Source organism: Panicum hallii, chromosome 7, assembly GCF_002211085.1.
Source record: "Panicum hallii strain FIL2 chromosome 7, PHallii_v3.1, whole genome shotgun sequence".
Classification (NCBI taxonomy): domain Eukaryota; kingdom Viridiplantae; phylum Streptophyta; class Magnoliopsida; order Poales; family Poaceae; genus Panicum; species Panicum hallii.
In genome coordinates, this window is record NC_038048.1 from 40,264,694 (window position 1) to 40,284,377 (window position 19,684).

The 19,684-nt window shown below is 48.9% G+C and overlaps 4 protein-coding genes across 5 annotated transcripts; 3 read left to right on the forward strand and 1 right to left on the reverse strand.

Moving 5' to 3' along the window:
• Positions 1-241: 241 nt before the first annotated feature.
• On the forward strand, positions 242-4,280 carry LOC112899110 (expansin-B17). The gene is made up of 4 exons (XM_025967445.1): positions 242-468; positions 1,394-1,700; positions 2,241-2,370; positions 3,495-4,280. The coding sequence occupies exons 1-4, from the start codon at positions 288-290 to the stop codon at positions 3,696-3,698; spliced, it is 822 nt and encodes a 273-aa protein (XP_025823230.1). The 5' UTR covers positions 242-287; the 3' UTR covers positions 3,699-4,280.
• Positions 4,281-5,505: 1,225 nt separating this feature from the next.
• LOC112899109 (sphingolipid delta(4)-desaturase DES1-like) lies at positions 5,506-8,607 on the forward strand. The gene is made up of 2 exons (XM_025967444.1): positions 5,506-5,905; positions 7,640-8,607. Exons 1-2 carry the CDS (start codon positions 5,750-5,752, stop codon positions 8,459-8,461), a joined length of 978 nt encoding a protein of 325 aa, XP_025823229.1. The 5' UTR covers positions 5,506-5,749; the 3' UTR covers positions 8,462-8,607.
• Positions 8,608-12,619: 4,012 nt separating this feature from the next.
• LOC112900253 (vicilin-like seed storage protein At2g18540) lies at positions 12,620-16,191 on the reverse strand. Of its 2 annotated transcripts, XR_003230166.1 has the most exons (9): positions 15,455-16,191; positions 14,920-14,965; positions 14,743-14,792; positions 14,578-14,619; positions 14,376-14,486; positions 14,073-14,151; positions 13,290-13,361; positions 13,089-13,202; positions 12,620-12,953 (listed from the first exon to the last, which is right to left on the reverse strand). XR_003230166.1 is itself a non-coding variant. In XM_025969044.1 (8 exons), the coding sequence occupies exons 1-8, from the start codon at positions 16,054-16,056 to the stop codon at positions 13,152-13,154; spliced, it is 1,053 nt and encodes a 350-aa protein (XP_025824829.1). In that variant the 5' UTR covers positions 16,057-16,191; the 3' UTR covers positions 12,639-13,151. The 2 variants fall into 2 exon arrangements, 1 of the variants encoding a protein (XP_025824829.1); XM_025969044.1 differs by having other exon boundaries at positions 12,639-13,202.
• Positions 16,192-16,328: 137 nt separating this feature from the next.
• LOC112900254 (syntaxin-81) lies at positions 16,329-19,448 on the forward strand. The gene is made up of 7 exons (XM_025969045.1): positions 16,329-16,621; positions 16,710-16,793; positions 16,882-16,986; positions 17,549-17,698; positions 18,292-18,549; positions 18,624-18,755; positions 19,172-19,448. Exons 1-7 carry the CDS (start codon positions 16,544-16,546, stop codon positions 19,316-19,318), a joined length of 954 nt encoding a protein of 317 aa, XP_025824830.1. The 5' UTR covers positions 16,329-16,543; the 3' UTR covers positions 19,319-19,448.
• The last annotated feature ends 236 nt before the right edge of the window (positions 19,449-19,684 follow it).

Consider the following 19,684-nt stretch of genomic DNA (forward strand, 5'->3'; position numbering starts at 1 on the left):
GCCCGTGTTGCCATTTGTACAGACTACAGAGCACAGCTAGCTCTACCGAAGCCAGCCAGCCGAGCCGAGCACCTCTGAGCAGTGAGCTCTGACTGAGACTGAGCCATTGGGGCTGGGGATTTCTCGAAGCCATAAAAGAGAGAGCCCCAGAAAGAAGCCTACAAAGTACCACCAGGCCTCCGACCAGCAGCCGCAGCACCACCACTCCAGCGAGGGAAGGGCAGGGCGCAGCGCAGGCGGGGAAGAAGGGGGGTCGAGGAATCAACCCGACCCAACCCAAACCCCCAATGGCTTCCCCGCGCTCCCTCGCCCTCTTCCTGCTCTGCATTCTGGCGCCGGCGCCGCCCGTACCAGCCGCATTGCTGTTCGGGGGCGGGAAGTCGGCCAAGGCGGCGGGGGGCCTGGACATGGAGTGGCGGCCGGCCACTGCGACGTGGTACGGCGACGCCGAGGGCGACGGCAGCGACGGTAAGCGCTCTCATCCCAGCTCCACACCAGCACACCACACCGGTCTTTGGCCTAGCATTTACTGGGAGCACACGGACACATTGTAGTACGCCATTACCATGCTAGAAAAATACTCAGGACGAGTATTGGTTCGCCGGGTTGATTATTGAAGGAGCTGGCCGTTGCAGAATTTTCTTTACCGCGGCTAGAAGGAAAGGTTTTTCTTTGTTCGGGGTAGTAAAAGAAGACGAATAAATTCCTCCCGTTGCGACATTTTTTTTTGGCGGGACCTCTGCGGATCCCATGAATCCCGGAGCGAATTTCGGTGGGCCCCGCTCCGGGTCCCGGCACACCTGTCAAGCGGCCAGGCTTCGTCGTCTCCGCGTCCGGCTCCGGCGGCAAAGCTCCCAGCAGCTGCATGCAGTCCCGGCACCGTTGCTGAAACTGAAATCCTCACGACATTAATGCAGCATTGCTCTCCCTGGCACGGCCAGTCCCCACCGACACTGCCGGTAACCTTGATTCTACCACAAGTAGAAGAGGTTAATCCGGCGACGGACCAAGACCATGAGCTCGCTGTTACTGCTAGCATTTACGCCGTCCTGCCTGAGCACTGTGCTGGGGGGTACACCATGCGGTAGATGGGCCTTCAGTTTTGTCGTCCTGTTTGTTTGACCCGTCTCGTAACGGAATAGTGCCACACCCGTGAGCCCCGCGACTTGTCCATCACCAGGCTCTGTTCTTCACGGCAACTTGCACCCTCGATGCGCTGCACCGGCTGTTCCCTCCTTAAGACAGAGTATTTTTCTGCAACTGACACTGCGATTAGCTTAACAAGCAATTGGCAGCTGCTACTGGCAGTAGTATTTTGCATGGACTCTCTTGTGTTTTATTATTAGATCATAACGGCAGCAACACAACCATCTGATTGTTTCATCATCTGCAGGCGGCGCGTGCGGGTACGGGACCCTGGTGGACGTGGTGCCGATGAAGGCGCGGGTGGGGTCGGTGAGCCCCGTGCTGTTCATGGACGGCGAGGGCTGCGGCGCCTGCTACAAGGTCAAGTGCCTGGACCGCGGCATCTGCTCGCGCCGGGCCGTGACGGTCATCGTCACGGACGAGTGCCCCGGCGGCCTCTGCGCGTTCGGCCACACGCACTTCGACCTCAGCGGCGCCGCCTTCAGCAGGATGGCCGTCGCCGGCGCCGGAGGACGCCTGCGCGACCGCGGCCAGCTGAACGTCGTCTACAGGAGGTGAGCCGCGCGGCGCAGCACTCTTCCCGTCCCCTGTCCTGTTGTTATATACTGCTTGCTATCTGAATACTTTCGTCAGTTCAGAATCAACTGCTGCATTTGCATAGCACCGATAGCAGTGGACAGGTAGACTAGAAACAGTGTCTCGTAAACCGTGATGTCGTGCTGAAAAATGGCCACCTGACGTCTGAAAACATCGCTGGACTGGACGCTGGTGCTATGATTTCCTCTGTAGGAGTAGTACTATGATCCTGAATCCTGATGATGCGCGGTGAATTTATAATTGTTCAGGGGTTAAATGGGAGGGAATGCAGCCCAGCTGTCTGTCAGTCTGAGGGTTAAGCATGCCTGTCAGCCTGCGCCTGACGTAACTCATTCAGAGTGGCATCTAATCATCTTTGAACATCTCCTGATCAATCTCTTCAGAGAGAAAAGGACTCGTGATTAAAATTCAGTTAATATCCAGCAGCGAGATTCCCCGTTTTGTCTTCTTTCAGAAACTGACCGGTGCAGTGTCGTTTGTCTGTGCATATACTCCAGGACTGCCTGCAAGTACGGCGGGAAGAACATAGCATTCCGTGTGAACGAGGGCTCGACCAGCTTCTGGCTCTCGCTGCTCGTCGAGTTCGAGGACGGCGAAGGCGACATTGGATCCATGCAGATAAAGCAGGTAACCAACACAACCGAATCCTCCCATGCCATTTCCCTCGTCCGGATTCAGAGGCCTCTTCACCCTAGCACGCTTCTTGGCCTAGTCTCTTTCTTGCACGGCCCTTTCGCAACAAAGCGATTGGGAAAAGGAGGCGATCTCTTGTCCTTAACAACCTTTATTGCTTGATCGGGGAAAAAAAAACCTTCAGTGCTAGGGCCATTCCTCGAGATGCACCGGACCAAGAGAGGGCCACAGCTCACAGCGGCATTGCCTTACCGAGCATCCTGGAGACGCGCGTGCTGCAGTGTTGCTTGCTTTCAGTACTCTCCTCGCTAGCATTGCCGCTGTTGTTTGGCCTCTACCCAGTCCTTGTAGCTGCAGATCGACCTGAAGAAGTGAGGCCAAAAGACCTGGCAGTTAAAAATATCTTCCTTTGTTTACCCAATCTAAGGTTACACACAGCAAAAAGGCAGCACCTTATCTCGATCAGGGCAAACCAGCCACGCGTGGCCAGCCATGAAGGCGCGCTAGTGCTTTTCTACTTTCTTGCTTTGTCTACCACTAGAAAGAAAACCCTAGTCAATGCTTTGCACAAAGACATACGCATACACGACGCATGATCGTCTTCGCCGAATGATTCCCGTTCTGAATATGTTGGAAAAGCGGCATCGCCTGAACCCTAGCCGCCCTGCCCCCATGATGCTGTTTCTTCAGCTCGCCTCCCTGCTTAAGACGACGACCAGCATCAAGACTACAGAGTCTGATGGCCCCTCATGCCTGCTTTGCTTTTTGCGCTGCACTAGTGAGTGCTTTCACGGTGGTTGTTAAGTGATGAGGCCTGACAGCCATCCTGTGGCCTTGTGGCGAGCTCGTGGGTTGTGGGCTCGTCGTGAGGCCTAGTGGGCTGGGGAATCCAAAGATACCATGGAATCCCATGCAACCGTGCTATTGCTTTCTGTTGCTTTGTAAAGCTTCAGATGCTGCTGCTGTGCTTTGCCTAGTGGTGGGTTAACACTTAACAGTAACAACTCGAGCTGAATAAGAATAATGCAGGCACACTACAGACAGCTGCAGAGCTGCTGACTGACTGCTCTTCCATTCACCTTGCTAATTCGCCATGCTTTGCGGTTTGGGCCTTGCAGGCCAACTCGGTGGAGTGGCTGGACATGAAGCACGTGTGGGGGGCCACGTGGTGCCTGGTGCGGGGCCCGCTCGTGGGGCCCTTCTCCGTGAGGCTGACCACGCTGTCCGCCAAGAAGACGCTCACGGCCCGGGACGTCATCCCCAGGAACTGGGCGCCCAAGGCCACCTACACCTCGCGCCTCAACTTCGAGCCGTCCCTCTAGAAAAGAGGAGCCGCCGCCGGTCGGTGGGAGCGCGGCACCCCGAGGCCCACGTTTTATCGGCCCCGGATACTGCCATGTGGTCCCGCAAAGGCTGGTGGCCCACTTGGCAGGCAGCTAGGCAGGAACCCTGCCTATTCCTATTGGATGGATCGGCAGACTGTTTTTTCTGTATTCAGGCAGCTGCTTGGCCTGATCGTATTATAGCTAGCTAGTGTATGCTGATGCATCAGACGTGTGTGGTGCTAGTAGTTTTGGTCGTGACTTGTGAGCAGAATTCAGGAGCTGGGCCAGGTACCAAGCAGCCGCCGTCTCCAAAGGAGAGAGAGCGTTCGCTGCTTGCTGCTCGGGTTCGGTCTGTGGAGGCCAGGAATCCGATGCGGAAGCTGGTCGGACTCGGACCGTGAGGGTTTTGGATCCCTCGTGGGTCGTTTCGTGGCGTCCTGTACTCCTGTTTGCTCGTGTCGTGTGCGCGCGCGCGCTTGTGCTTGTTCTGGTGTTTCTGTTTTGTGTGTTTCCCTGATTGAAACGCAGGGTTCGTGACAGTGTCAGAATCTTATCTGTCCGCAATGAGAAATGTGTGTGGCGCACAGAACGACCTTGTTCTTTCCATGTGAATGCCACAATGTTGGCTTGTCCATTCTCTTGCTGCCATGTCAGTCAAAGACAGTTCTCGTAGTCAAAGACAATGCATGCGTGAAGATGGAAAGAGATTTCCACTGGTAATGCTGGCAGTGGCAGTGATGATGGGCGGTGTGCACCTGCTCAAGGTCAGGAACTCAGTACAACGGTATGACCAACGGCAACTCCGTTTCACAAGGGGGGCGAGGATTAGGGTTGCCGGTGGCAATAACAAGGTAAGGTCGGCTCTGTTCCTCTTAAAAGAAAACTTGTTAGGGTCCCAAGACGAGCTATGTTCAACATTTATGTGAAGTCCAGATGTAATGTCAATCTTTAAGCATGTGTTGCAGTTTCTAAAATAATCGCGCATGATGCCATTCTGAAAATCACCATAACTGGTTAACAAAATAGAAGGACAGCGATGTTTCGAGACTCAAAGTAAATTTACTAATATACATTCGTTGATTTTATGGGTCGTATGGCTAGGTCAGTTTGGCAAAATTAATGGTAATGCAAGGAAAAAAGCTCTCTCACCCGCAAGTGTTTGGGCGGCCTTCAACACTCCATTTCTCATCCTTTGATATTGTCTCCAGCTCCGGCACATGGAGGTTAGAAATCAAGCCAAATAAGTTGATAGAAAAAGGCCATGTGTTGGGGCGCGCTAGTGTGCTTCTTCTTGAAGTCTTTTTTTTTTTTTGAAACGACTTCTTCTTGAAGTCTTGGTGAAAGTAGTAACGGAAAATCTGACTGACCAGAAATTGTAAATGTGCTCTGTTTCTAGCCATATATAAGATTTCTTAAAAAATTTCTTTGAGCGCGTGTTGCAAATTGCAATAAGCATGAAATAGTTAAGTCGGAAAAAATGTAAGTTCCTCGACTAGCGAGAACAGTTTAAAAATGATATATTTTCCTACCCGTTTTTATCCCAGTTCAGTAGTGCGGTCCACACAAGGCCCGTGATTTGTACGAGTTTTCCTTTCTTCTTCCTAGGCCTCACATGGGCCATGACCCACGGATCCGGGCCAACACCACCTGGGCTCAGGCCCAAAGCCCCAAACCACCCTCCTGAGCCACGGTCATCGCTGCCCATGACATGCCGACCCCACATTGCCAGCTTGACATCACCCACGACCCGCGTCACGTTCTCTTCCAGCCAGGGCACGTTCATGGTCGTCGTCACCCCCCGGATTCCCTGAAATAGACAAATCTCCCACCCGCTCCGCCGCTGCACGGCTCCACCCATAGCCGGGAGGAGTGGGAGATACTTTCGTCAAGGATAGCACACAGGATTCGCGCCGCCCCTGAGCCGCCCGTGGGAAAAGGAGGCGACGAATCTACCCACCCCGCATTCGGGCTCGGGCGCCACCCCGTGCCATTGCCGCTGCGTCCGCGAGCCGCCGCCCGTTCGCGGGGCCAGAGGGAGGGAGGGAGCAATGGGCGCGGGGATGGAGGCGGACGAAGGGGTGATGGCGACGGACTTCTTCTGGTCGTACACGGACGAGCCGCACGCGTCGCGCCGCCGGGAGATCCTGGCCAAGTACCCGCAGATCAAGGAGCTCTTCGGCCCGGATCCGTGGGCCTTCCTCAAGGTGCCGTGATCTGCCTCTTTTTTCCCTGCTCTGTGCGTCTGTTCTCTCCTCCTTGTGTGCTGCAATGGGGAATTGGGGATTGAGCTTGCCGGAAAGTATAATTCATATTGTTTTTTTTTTCAACGATGCTTGGCGTTTGCGGTGAAGTGTAAGTTGGGTAGCCTTAAAGCCGAGATCTCTAATTGCCGTGTCTGAATTAAGAATCAGTATACGGTTCTTTACTGTTTCAGTAGGGGGATTAGTTTGGCGGTGTTCAGCTTCTAGTGCTTACGTTACTAGAGTTATTCTCAGGAATCTCAACTATGACAAAGTGATTGCAGTTATACCTTTTAAAGGAAAGATTGCAGCCATACTTGTTTTGATTTTCCCATTTTCTTTTGTTAATTGCTTGTTTCTGTAACAGTTAACTTGTTACCCTTGTCTTCAACCTGAAAATTTGATGCGCTTGGAAACTGTTAAGCTTGGGATTTATCGTGCAAAACGGAATAACTAGTAGTAATTAAGCAATGCATTTAAAGCAGGAGCTTCTTCCATTAAGCTGTCTTATCCAGCCATAACGAGCCTAATAGAATTTGTTTAAGTGCCATAAGGTGGTCTGACAGTTCTGCTCAACCTTTCTTGTTGGTCCTGGATCAGTTCCACACTTCCACCAGTAACTTTCAAGCCTGAAATGGTAGTTGCTTCTTCCGGTTGGCTACGTGCACTTCCTTTCAAGGCATGGAATAAGCCTATGCTGTTAGTTAAAGATTATGACAATAATGACATCAGGACCAACTAACAAATGATAAGACTCATTGTGTCAAGCTCCTCCTTTGACTCTAACCTCTGCTATAATTTCACACTTTCACTCCAGTTGCCTCTTCCTTTTTACTTATTTGATTTGAATATGGGTGCCACGAAGGAAATTAGCCCTAACTACTTTTTCCTTAAAGGATAAGCCCCCAATCACTTTGCCCATCGATATATCTGGCTGCTAAGCCTGCTGCATGTTCTGTTTTGCATGACCAATTTGTGATGGTAACTTTTAAGCCAACCCTAAGATGCAAACATATCTTGGTGGTGTCTCATAGTGAGACTGACAACAACAATAGGAAGCATTTGAGAAAAGTATATTTCTTTTTTTTCCTGTACAGAAGGTCATTTGTGAGAAATACAAATCCACTCAGACATCTTTGCTACTACTTGAACATGATAGAATTCTCAGATGATCTATATCTATAGATTTCAATACAATCTGAATTTATAAGCACAGACACGAACTCACTGAAGTTACAGTGCCCTGCACCATTGCTCTGCAGCTGTTTGAAACAGAGTATCCCTGTTCTCTCTCCTTGCTAGTAAGAAATTTCGAATTCATACGCAAAACTGGTATTCATATACCCCTTTCACCAACAGCTGTTGTGCTGGCCATTGAACTCTGGCAACGGAAACTAGCAACTTGAAACAGCCAGTTTCGTGACCCTTGTTTGAAAAATCAGGGGCCTTGTCATCCTCTCCATAAGTTGTATTAGCTTGGTGCCTTGGTTTGTTTTGTTGTGCTGTAAGTTGTTCGTGCATACATGGATGACACACTATGGTACCAACTGTCAATGGAATTTCCAGGGAATATGAATATAGAAACTAGAAACTTTATCATTCGATTTCATCAGCAAGTTATTACTGCAAATTGTAGACCCTTTTTCATTGAGTTTTATTAGTACTGTTTTCTGACGGCAATGCCAACTTTATCTGCAGATTGCTGTGGTTGTTTCGCTTCAGCTGTGGACTGCTACATTCCTCCGAGATGCCAGCTGGTTGAAGCTCCTGATAGTCGCCTACTTCTTCGGCTCCTTCCTGAACCACAACTTGTTCCTTGCTATCCATGAGCTGAGCCACAACCTCGCCTTCACAACCCCATCCCTGAATCGCTGGCTAGGTATCTTTGCAAACCTCCCCATCAGTGTCCCCATGTCCATAACATTCCAAAAGTACCACCTGGAGCACCACCGGTTCCAAGGCGTGGACGGCATCGACATGGACATTCCCAGCCAGGCAGAGGCGCACGCCGTGAAGAACGCCATCAGCAAGTCCGTGTGGGTGGTGCTCCAGCTCTTCTTCTACGCGCTGAGGCCGCTCTTCCTGAAGCCGAAGCCCCCGGGCCTGTGGGAGTTCACCAACCTCGCCATCCAGGTCGCGCTGGACGCCGGCCTGGTCTACCTCCACGGCTGGAGGTCGCTGGCCTACCTGATCCTCTCGACGTTCGTCGGCGGCGGGATGCACCCCATGGCGGGCCACTTCATCTCGGAACACTACGTGTTCAGCCCCGACCAGGAGACCTACTCGTACTACGGCCCCCTGAACCTGATGACCTGGCACGTGGGGTACCACAACGAGCACCACGACTTCCCGAGGATCCCCGGCGCCAGGCTGCACAAGGTGAAGGAGATTGCGCCGGAGTACTACGAGAGCCTGAGGTCGTACAGGTCATGGAGCCAGGTGATCTACATGTACATCATGGACCGGACGGTGGGGCCGTTCAGCCGGATGAAAAGGAAGGCGCCGAAGAAAGAGTCGTAGTTGATGGACCTCCTGCCTTCGGGTGGATATTTTTGTCGTGTATGAACTCTAGCAGAGATGTTTCTTTTGGTGTAAACCCGACGATCCGTTGGAACTGTGTGCTATCACAAGTTTTGCGAGTAATTTTTACACGTTCCAGAGGTATACTCCAGCGTGTCACTTGATGTGTGCTGAATTAGAAGATGACCACGGTTCTTTAAAACCTGATCCATCGTGCGCTCCTTTTCCCCTCGCCCGCTCCGTGAGTTGCGATCCTGCGGCAGCCTGCTTGCTGATCGCGGCTGCTGGCAGTGCAACCAACGTGGAGCTTAACTCGTATCCTTGCAAGCACGCGAGTGCAGCCAATCCTGAGGGCCCAAGGGTACTGTTATTGGGTGCCCACGTTCTGACGGTGGTGATGAAGAGTTCAGAAATACAGTTTATACAGCTTACCATCGATCCTTCCCTTTAAACATTGTTTGCAGCTAGTTTTTAAAATACCACTTGAATTACACGGCAACGATGTTAGCAGTGCAGATGTTTGAATATACAACATAAATGTTCCAGTATTCAGCTTGAAAGTGCCTCATGGATCTTGACTCCACTAGCTGTATGGCACAATGAGGAAAAGCGAACAGAACGCAGCATTCGCTCTGAATGCTGAAAGCCTCAGCAAAGCTGCACTTTTGTTCGTCTCCTTCCTGATCCTACCCATTCCAACTGGAGGATAGATCATCGATCCCTGGAAAGGCTACTCCGATCGTCTCGCGCTCAAGGATGTTGAAAAGATGGAGGGACTGTGCACCGGCACCACCACCACCATCTGAGGGGCGCATCATTGGCTTCTTCAGAATCCATGTTTGTCCTCTACGACCTCTGCCCGTGTTTGATGGAATTGAAGCCCGAAATTGCGCTTAATCAAGGCCTCTTGACTTGGAAGAAGCACAGGAACAAACATCTTCTTCCCAATTCCCGTGGTTGTACATTGTCGTCGTCTTCGTCTTGCCCATGGTGCCGGAGCCGATTTGAAAGCAGCGGTTCGGTGCTGGAGGAAGCGGCGTCCTACGATTCCGGAGCCGGAGCCGCGGCTCAGTGCGCCCTGTTGATGGGGGCGGCGGCGCGGGAAGCATCACGCTTGACGCAACCCGCCGGTGGCCGCGCGGGCTCGTCGGCCCGGCCGGCCGCCGGCCCGGAGATCATGCAAAGAACCCCCGATTTGGATCTGGTATTTACAATACCCCCTGATTTGGATCGCGATTGCTAATCGCGATCCGATATTACAAATAAACTCCTAGTTTGGGGATCGCGATTCTTAATTGCGATCCGATATTTTTCATTTAGACCCTTAACTATTTACAGATATACCCCTCATTTAGGTCGACGCCTTTCTTTCTCCTCTCTTGTCGGCCATCGCCGCCGCCCGCCCCGCATTCCGTCCAGTGGGAGGACCAGGCCCGACCTATCCATGCCGTTGTCTTTCCCCTCCTCAAACCCTAGAATCTGGTATCCCCTCCGTCCCCGCACCAAAGAGAGGAAGCGCGCGTGCGATTCGCTGGGACCAGGTAGTGCGCCTCGCCTCCGACGCTGTCGTGCCCGCGACGTCCGGCTGCGGCTGCTCGCCTGCTCGGGATGGTGGAGTGCTTTGGCACTGCAGCAGGCTAGCAGTGTTGTTAGAGTTGTGCTTCTGCACCATCTTAATTCGCTTTACTTGCAGACATATGTGCTGCCCAAAGTTTCTGCAAGCAATCTTTTTTGCTTTCAGTGCTGAATGCTGCTTTGTTTGAGCTTATCAAATGACTGCACACATGACTCGTGAAAGAAAATGGCTGCACGTACCCACCATCTCTCCAGTCTTTGATCTCCAATAGTCTTTCGCTGAGGTGCTAATTTCCTTGTTAAAGCTTTGGCTGAAGTGTCAGGATTCCATATTTGAATACACGATGTAAAGAGTCATCGTTAGGCTGGATGCAGGTACAGGAAAACATGCTGCGGAGATTTTCATCAATTGGATTGGACGCAAGCCCAGTTGCAGACTTGCAGGATTGCAAAAGGAACTGCCCGAAATACGCGGTTCCAAATCGTATCATCGTTGTTTCTCCTTATACACTCTACTGCCCTGGCTGTCAGCCTGCCATACAGGGTTCGCGGCGTTCACATCTTTCGCAGATTTCGTTGCCTCGAGCCAAAAACTTGCCATTTCTGGCGCTCAGTCCTGCCAAACCAGCGTGGCCAAAGCCGTGCCACGGTTTACCTTCAAAAACAAAAAAAAAAAGAGCCACGGGCGCACAGGACAGGCGCACGACGCAGCGGTCATGCCGTTGCGCCGGCCCACGACGCCGAGAGCCCCCAGACACGGACGACACGCGAGCGCTCCAGGTGCTCGGCGATCGCGTTCGCGTTTGAGAGCAACACCCATGTTCTGGTGGTGGTTTCGTGCCGAACCAGCAGCCCCGACCCCGGGCACGTGCAAGCGGGCGAGCACGAGCGTCGAGCGGTCAAAACGGCGCAACAACTTGTGAGATCAGAAGCACGAGTCCACGGGAACCCACCACCGGCACCTCGGAAACTCGAGGGTTCCCATCAAAAAAGGAAACTCGAGGGTTCTTGATACCTCCCTCCTTTTGCCAGTTTGTTCCTTGGAGAGTGGATTCGTTACCAGAAAGACTAAAACCTGACCTAACCATGCGTAAGTTCGACTCACGATCCCTACCGAGGTTTTTCCCCAGTCTCTCCTGCACGTGTGCACTGCGGTCACAACGGTCAGAGTGATGTACCCGTCATGTGCAAAATCTAGTGATTTCGGATACCTCTGAGCCGCGTGAAGTTTCTAGGTATAGATTGCAGATCTTGCTCGTGTGTAGGTACCCGAGTATGGTGGTGTGAGTTAGTGCGTGAGTTGAGATACCACAGCTGCTACGTTGAGGCATAAAAAAAAAAGAAGAAGCATCAGATTTTCATCAATTCAAAAAACAAAAGATGCCTCAGCAGCGGACGTCTCTGCCTTTTTCCGTCGCGCAGGAACCTTTTCCATCTCCTAACCGAACTCCGAAAGAACAGTTGGCAGTTTGGCACGGACTGGCAAATGGACCCTCTAATAAACTCCAGCCACGCGCCGGACCCACATGTCAGCCAGGATTAGCACCTCATTAGAAGCGGTTTCCTACCTATGATAATCTAGTACAAGGAAAGAGATACTCCATATATGCGCTCTGATTCAAAACGTCAACCGCCGCTCTTGACCGTTCCTTGAACGCCGACGCGGCCGCACAGCTCATCTCCAAAGCTTTACAGATCGGCTCCGAGCTCGCGTCCACACCACACCGCCCAGCGGCTACTTTTATATCCTCCTCTCCTCCCCCTCCACACGCCTTCGCGACAAGTCGGCAACCGCCGCCTCTCATTTTTCCTCCTCGCCTCTCCTCGTCTTCCTCCACGAGACGCAGCCAGCGGCGGCGGGTTCCTCCCTCCCGATCGAGGAGCGAGGGGAACGGACGAAGGAGATGGGCGGGTTCGACCAGCAGGTGAAGGAGCGGACCAAGGACCTGAAGCACCTCAAGGAGAAGGCGATGAGGGGCATCAAGGTGGCCGGCGAGTCCTGCAAGAAGGCGTGGAGCAAGGTCAGGAGCAGCATCAAGCGCTAGGCGGTTGAGTTCGCTCGGATTTCGACTGTAGCAGCGTGCTATTCTGAGTTTTGGTTGTGATTTTGCTATTATTGGATCTATTTATTTTAGCAACTTTATGTGAAAAATGAAAAATCGTATGTGTGTGTATGGCTCGTATCTATCTTTGCTCGTCCCTTGCGTATGATCTTCTCCGTGCTCTTCTTCCGGTGGCAAACTTTGCAGTTTGCGAGAGATGATAGATCTGTTGCCGCGAAGTTCGCAGAGAGTCTCAACGTCTTTTCTTGAAAAAAGAAGAGGAGGAGGCATAGCCACGTAGCTGTCGATGGTCCGCTGCACCTGATCATCGTTGATTGAAGCAATTACCACCGGTGTTAGTCGTTAGCCTGCTTCTTAACCTGCAGGGCTTAAAACGAACCGAACTAAGATCTGCCACGACCCGCGGCTGCTCCAAATCATGTAGAGGTATTTCTCCCTTCGCCTTAACAAGGCGCGTGGTTGAAAATGCCCCCAAACAAGGGGCAATCAAACCAATCCAGTTAGCCTATTGTAGAAAGCCTTTTAGAGTGGTACAGCACTAAAGAAATTCTCTTTCGGCCATTGAGTAAGAGCAAGTATTCAACAGCTTTACAGGAAACGAATCGGTTGCATCAGTATTCATTTTCATTATTCAAGAAAGAAAATGGCAGTCCAGACGGATCCTAATTCATGCTGACAGCTGGTGCCGTTCGTTCACGTAGGCTGCTCGTGTAGAACGACGAAGCTCGAGCTGACCGGACAGCCGGGTCTAAGAATAATAATGCAACACGGGAGCACACAGCATGTGAAGGACCAAGGACGACGAGGGTAGCTGCAACAGCATGTGAAGCAACCTATAACAAACACGAAAAACCCTGCACACAAGGGTAGACCATGTGAAAACTGGCAGTATCTGGAATTCAAAATTCTGCTGATACAAGTACAGCAATCGACACGCGAACTACATAAAAAAAACTTGGGTAAGAAACAGCAGTTTAATATGCTATTACTAGGTATGCTCGTCCTACAGGTCCACAAGGAATAACTGCAGGGAATTAGGCTCTCCGGGCCGACTACTGCAAAGGGGCATCAGGATCCAATCTTTTTTGGATTGCAGCTGCAGCCTGATAATGAAAAAGATTTGCTTAAGTTATAGGAGTATATGTTAACCCATTATATCAGGCTTGTAAGTTGAGAAAGAAAGAGCGTACCTGAAAATTGCCCAACCTGTATTGATAGTTCATTTCCTCGCGTAGACGGGCCTGCTCCTTCATATCTTGAGCCTAAGAGCAGGTAAAACACACAAGATAAGCACAGCTTAATTCGCCTTCAGTTACTATACCATAATCCTACTGTAATATTTCCACAACAACACTCTGCTAGGTATATTAACGGAAAAACCTAGAGATAGATAAACAACACATCATTTTACTACAGCATGTATTAGTATTATAACACATAGATTGAATAAGAAAAGCAAATAAATGTGTGCCGCGTTGGAATCGAGTATTCAAACAATAAGGTCAAAAGCAATAATTGTCGCTAAATTTGTTTCAGGAAAGGAATTGGCATATCTAGGTCCTAGGAGACTATGATACAATGAAATATCCTAAAAGGTAGTAAAATTGTACACAATGGACTGGGATGCCTGTGCAATCAAACTTGGCTGATCAGACACAAGCAGTAGATGTCAATTACAAAGGTCTTCATATACTAATTCAGAGAAAGAGCTGTTATGTGCAGACAAGTTATTTGTTCGCTTCGGTCACATAGTGCATTCTCTATCCATTGCATATCACTTCCCATTATAAATAGTTATTCTTTTTTGGGCGAAATAACACATGACATTATAATAGCTGTTCCTAAGCCATATCCATTTAATGCTGGAGCATGATCTTAAACTAGTAGCAAAACCCTTCACGATCGTTATAGTATTTAATTGACATTTCAAAGATGAATCAAGGCTGACAAAAGAAACACAAAATTGATCTAACCAGTCCAGCTTGCATGGAGCGTTTTAAAGCTTCCACTTCTTCCTCCTTTCGTCTCTCACGTTCCTTCAACAGTTCTAATCTGCATGATTTTTTTAAAAAGAAGTTAAAAAGGAACTACTCAACATATAATAGACTCCAAATCCAATTAAAATACAAGGGTTTCATAATATTCCCTTCATTGAACATGCAGGAATGTGAAAAGATAAAAGCTCACAGACTTATAATCTGTGTTCCATGTTTTAAAAAGAAGTATAAGGATAACATTATAGAAATAAACAACAAAACAAATTCATGTTAGCGTACCGCCGTTGTTCCTCATCATTAAATACTGTACGTTCTGTCACTAAGGTCTTCAAACCCTTCTTTTGCTCTTTCTCCATCGCTTTGCGATGATAAGCATCTAAATTATAATATCTGAAAGATAACATAAAGAGATAAATGATAAAACCCTATTTTGAACCTGTCATCTAATTCAAAGTTATACCCAGAAGACGGAAGCCATTACTTTTTCGATGGGAAAGTGGCTGTATTGTGATCCTCCATGAATCTGAGATACAAACACCATATGTTAAACATCGTTGGAAAATCAAGGACACGGTAGGAAATACTTTTCATGGTTCAGAGGGCCGTGTAATTATTCAAGCAACTTCATAGCAGTAGAATAACTTACTCCTTAAACATTTGCTTCTCTTCCCAGTTTGACAAAGCTTCCAAATTAACCTGGGGCCACATTAACAAGAAAACTAAATTGAACAACAGGATTACTTTGGTCTTAAATTTTAACATAGACATCCATGCATGCCTCACTGTGTATCTACATGTATGGAATGGCAGAAAAGAAATATACCTGCTTGACTTCTGATAACCATGCAGTGAACTCTGGTCGCTTGCTCCTACAAAATATGTTGCACACTTAATTTATAGAAATGTGGTAGAAATAATTTGGTACTTCGGATATAATTATTTAGTGTGATAGTGTCTAAGTTCATCTCATTTTGTCATAGATACGACATGTACTCAGTACTCAGTAGTAGTATAGAACTGTTTGTACCTAAATTGGATATGTGAATGCATAAAATATTTCTCAAATTTTCTACTTGCATCATTCCTATGAATTTTGAGACGTGAACTAAAATCTGCTTGAAAGCTAGTAGAATAGCAGCTCTATAAACTCTAAAGAATAAAGATACTAACGAGCATTCCTGTAACATAACTACTCATCTTCACTTTCAGTAAGCCTACGAATTAGAGACAACATTTGCATATTTCAGATTGAGCTATACAGTGCCAGTGTGCCACACAAACAAAGTACAGCTGAAGAATTCGATGTAAATTCATAGCTTGACATGCCAAACCCTGAACTTTCGAATTAAGCCACTCACCACATATCGACCTCACGGATGATACCATACTTCCCCCACGAGTTGGTCACGGCGCCCTTCTTCCCCAAATCCTTCTTCTCCTCCTTCCTCCTCCTCCTCCTCTTCTTCTTCTCCTCCTTCCTCCTCCTCTCCCTCTCCTTTTCCTTCTCCTTCCTCTTCCGCCTCTCCTTCTCCTTCCTCCTCCGCCTCCTCTCCTCCTCCTCCTCCCTCTCCTTCCTCCTCTTCCGCCGCCGCCTCCGTCTCTCCTCCTCCGAATCCAACTCCGACCCGCTCTCTGACTCCGCGCTGGACCCCGAGTACGACGACTCGGACTCGGACTCCGACGACGAGCCCGAGCTCTCGCTGCGGCTCCGGCGCCGCCGCCGCCGCTCCTTCTCCTTCCTTCGCCGCTTCCGCCGCTCGCTAGAGTCCTCACCGGAGCTCTCGCTTCCCTCCTCCTCCTCTTCCCGCCGCTTCGACTTCCCGCGGTGGCTCCGGTCCCGGCTTCCCTTCGAGTGCCCCTCCCTATCGGCTTCTACCGACTTGCTGCCGCTGCGCGCCTCCTCCTCCTCCTCCCCTTCGCCTCGAACATCACGGGGCGAGCCGTTCTGGTCCTTCGCCATGGAGTCGCCTGACTAGGGTTTCGCGCCGCGGAGGCGAGAAGGGAGGTGGCGAGGGCGAGACAGATCGGCTCGCGAGAGAGCCGCGAGTGGTGGCGGCCTGGGACTGGGCGTGAGAGAGAGGACGAAGTGGCTTGGTTGCCGCCTTGGGAGAGCCTTGGGGGCGTTCGTCTATTTTCCCTGGACCTCACTGACAGGTGGGTCCAGTTTTGTCAAACAGTGGTGGCCCCATATTCGTTCTCTGTTGCCTCTGTACACGTCTCCCACCTTCGCGACCCGTCTCCCTCTCGCGCTCGCGCCCACCTCGCCGCCCGATCTGACGCGCCGGCGCGGCGCCGCCCGCCGCCGATCCAGCGCGACGCGGTTGGCGCTTCCTGCCTCCCCCTGCGCTTGTGGCTAATAAGCGCGCCAACGGCGCATCTCGTAGGCTTACGAGCGCCTCTGGATCTGACCCGAGGAGGCGGCGGCTGCTGCTGCTACTGCCTCGGCGATGTCGAGGGTTCGGGACAGGACGGAGGACTTCAAAGAGGCCGTACGCGTCGCCGCGCTCTCCCATGGCTACACGGAGGTAAGCTTCACCCCAGCCTCACCACCCCCTTCCCCTCAGGAAGCCGAACGGTCCCCAATTCGTCACGCTCCGTTGTGTTGCTGTGCAGGCCCAGCTTGCCGCGCTCATGTCGTCTTTCATCATCCGGAAGCCGTCCCCCAAGTCGCCATTCACCAATGCCGCGATCAAGACGGTAGGAGTCTGCGGTGAATGTGTTCCTGTGTTGCGTGTGGGGAGACAGGTTGCTAGAGTGATTGATGATGGGTTGTGTTGAATTGTAGCTTGAGAGTATCAGGGAACTTGAGAGGTTCATAGTGAAGCACAGGAGGGACTATGTGGACCTGCATCGCACTACAGAGCGAGAGAGGGACAACATCGAGCATGAAGTAAGTGTTGCACACTTTCACACTGTGTGTTGTTCGTTTTGATTTGCTATTTCTTTTCTGATGGTTATGCATGTAAGAAATCTTAAATGTGTGTGTACTCTGCAACCAATATATGCTTAATGTCCATGAGTGATTTCCTGCGCCCATAAAAAGACTTTAGTTAGTGGGTTGTTTGACATTACAAGAGATACATGTTGCTGTACTACGTAGTGTTCCTTTTTGTAAGATATACTTGCTTGCCAAGTATTATTTTCCTACCTGTACAATCTAGTCTCGGATTACAGTTATTGAAGACCGTAGCCCTGAAACAATGTTGAAGAACATGCATATGCACAATGACTTATCCTCTTTGGCGCTTCACATTCAGTTTGGGTAGCTTGTGCATCTTTCTCTTCATTCTGCTAATCTATGTTTGGATATAGTGATGAGGCATTCCTCGAGTATGCACCATGCTGACAACTTATATTCATTCTGGTACACAGTGTATTGATTCATGTAATCTTATGCTGTTGCTTTCTGTTCTCAATTTAGTAGCTATGTCTAATTACTCAATGTATATTAGGTTGGTGTGTTTGTAAAAGCATGCAAGGAACAGATTGATATCCTAAAGAACAGGATCCATGAAGACGAGAAGAGTGGAAGTGTGAAGACATGGCTTGGCACTAGGGATGAGAGTTCCCGGTTGGACTTGATAGCTCATCAGCACGGTGTGGTATGATTATTTTCTTTGCCGTTGATGTTATAAGTTTTGAAAGCTCTGCTGGGTTAATTTGTTTTTTGAGGAAGTATACAATAAAAAAATAGGTAGCAGAAGAATATATTTTTGGGTAGCTTACTGGTCTGAATGTGTACCATTCAGAGGATCAGACCAAGTAATTTCTTAGGTATTACTTGCTATATTGCTATGCTTATGATGACCAAAAATTTCCTTTCATTGGAGAGGATTGATTGTTTGAACATTTCTTTTCGAAATATTTAAGTTGGGTATATGCTCTACTAGTTGGTAGCAGGCTATCATACCTCCATTGGTTGATAGCATTTGGTAGAACGATAGATTATGCTGTGTAATTTTTAGAGGACAGATTGCCCAGTCGCATCAAGTGAATTTGAATAACATCTAGTTTTCTTGTTCAGTGCTGCATCAAGTGCATTATTCAGGCAAACACATGTATGTGTTTTTTTCTTTATTGTTTTTTTATTTTTTCTCTATATTCATACTGTAAGTAGCACTTAAACATCAGTTTTAGGGTTCTTATGTCCATTCCAGCTAGAGTGAGCTATTTGTTTTGTGTACAATGTTAACAGGTTTTAATTTTGAGTGAGCGTCTCCACTCGGTAACTGCACAGTTTGATCGGCTTCGGTCCATGCGTTTTCAAGATGCTATTAATAGAGCAATGCCAAGGAAGAAGATTCAGAAGAAACCAGAAATCAAACCTGCTAAACCATCCAAGTCCAATCTTGTTCTAAAATCTGATGTGTCAAATATTGGAGATCAGGAAGTATCTACTGCACCCATAAGAGTTCAAGAACAACTACTGGATGATGAAACAAGAGCTCTCCAGGTAATATATAGATGGTATACAAATTATGCGTTAGTGAAAAACTTGGCTATTTTACATCCTGAAACTCTTCTCAGGTGGAGTTGACAAGTCTTCTTGATGCTGTCCAAGAAACGGAGACAAAGATGATGGAAATGTCAGCACTTAATCATCTTATGTCAACGCATGTTCTACAACAAGCTCAACAGATTCAATATTTATATGACCAGGTATACGATTCATCTAAGCTTGCTTTTTTGTACTACCAGTTTATATGTAGTACATGCTGTATCTTGTTTTCCATATGTGAAAATAAACATATAGATTGTCAGAATCTACCCAAGATGGATAATGGGCACATGAAGCAAGACCGCTAAAGAACTTCGTAAAGTCTAGAATTAAATCAGTGTCTCCATCCGCTGGACTATTAAGGATCTGTAGAGTTTGTGTTCCCTTGTTTAGAGTACCATTCCTAGGTATTTAGCTGTAAGATATATATACTTGTTGACTGGTCAACTGTTAAGTATAACTTAATGGGACTGTAGTTTGTGTGTGTCCATAGGGTCAGATTTTTCCTTTACTGAAAGAACACATAATTCGGATAGGCACTAATGAAACCTCATGAACATCTTTTGCATTATCTCAGGCTGTTGAAGCTACGAATAACGTGGAGCGTGGGAACAAGGAGCTATCCCAGGCGATTCAGCGGAACAGCAGCAGTAGAACATTTCTCCTCCTCTTTTTCTTTGTTCTCACTTTCTCCGTTCTTTTTCTTGACTGGTATAACAATTGAATTAGCACATGAAGACATTGTAATTATTTTGTTTATTCGAAATGATCAAATTACCAAAACCACATGTCTCTCTAAAGTCTAAAATGTGACCTTTTAGGCACTCTGTATTACTTCCCAGCCGTTTTGTTCACTGCGCTCTCTATCTGAATATGCTGGGATTATGTTTTATTTTAAGTATGCACATGTACTAAAGATGCAGTGGCACTGTGCTATACTGCTATGTCTGTTTAAATTCCGTCGTATACATGAACGAGCAAGATGCCGTTCGGAGCTTTCAATCACTTGTAGAGATGATAGACAAGGTCCCACGTCTGTCTGCAGACTGTATGAGCATAACCTGGTCATCCATTTCATGCTAATCAGACC

Coding starts and splice junctions, on each gene's coding strand:
- LOC112899109 (XM_025967444.1), top strand. CDS start 5,750: ATGGGCGCGGGGATGGAGGCGGACGAAGGGGTGATGGCGACGGACTTC. Junction 5,906..7,639: donor ATCCGTGGGCCTTCCTCAAG/GTGCCGTGATCT, acceptor CTTTATCTGCAG/ATTGCTGTGGTTGTTTCGCT.
- LOC112900253 (XM_025969044.1), bottom strand. CDS start 16,056: ATGGCGAAGGACCAGAACGGCTCGCCCCGTGATGTTCGAGGCGAAGGG. Junction 14,793..14,919: donor GGTTATCAGAAGTCAAGCAG/GTATATTTCTTT, acceptor ATGTGGCCCCAG/GTTAATTTGGAAGCTTTGTC. Junction 14,487..14,577: donor GCCACTTTCCCATCGAAAAA/GTAATGGCTTCC, acceptor GTTATCTTTCAG/ATATTATAATTTAGATGCTT.
- LOC112899110 (XM_025967445.1), top strand. CDS start 288: ATGGCTTCCCCGCGCTCCCTCGCCCTCTTCCTGCTCTGCATTCTGGCG. Junction 1,701..2,240: donor CTGAACGTCGTCTACAGGAG/GTGAGCCGCGCG, acceptor CATATACTCCAG/GACTGCCTGCAAGTACGGCG. Junction 2,371..3,494: donor GATCCATGCAGATAAAGCAG/GTAACCAACACA, acceptor TGGGCCTTGCAG/GCCAACTCGGTGGAGTGGCT.
- LOC112900254 (XM_025969045.1), top strand. CDS start 16,544: ATGTCGAGGGTTCGGGACAGGACGGAGGACTTCAAAGAGGCCGTACGC. Junction 16,622..16,709: donor TCTCCCATGGCTACACGGAG/GTAAGCTTCACC, acceptor GTTGCTGTGCAG/GCCCAGCTTGCCGCGCTCAT. Junction 16,987..17,548: donor GGGACAACATCGAGCATGAA/GTAAGTGTTGCA, acceptor AATGTATATTAG/GTTGGTGTGTTTGTAAAAGC.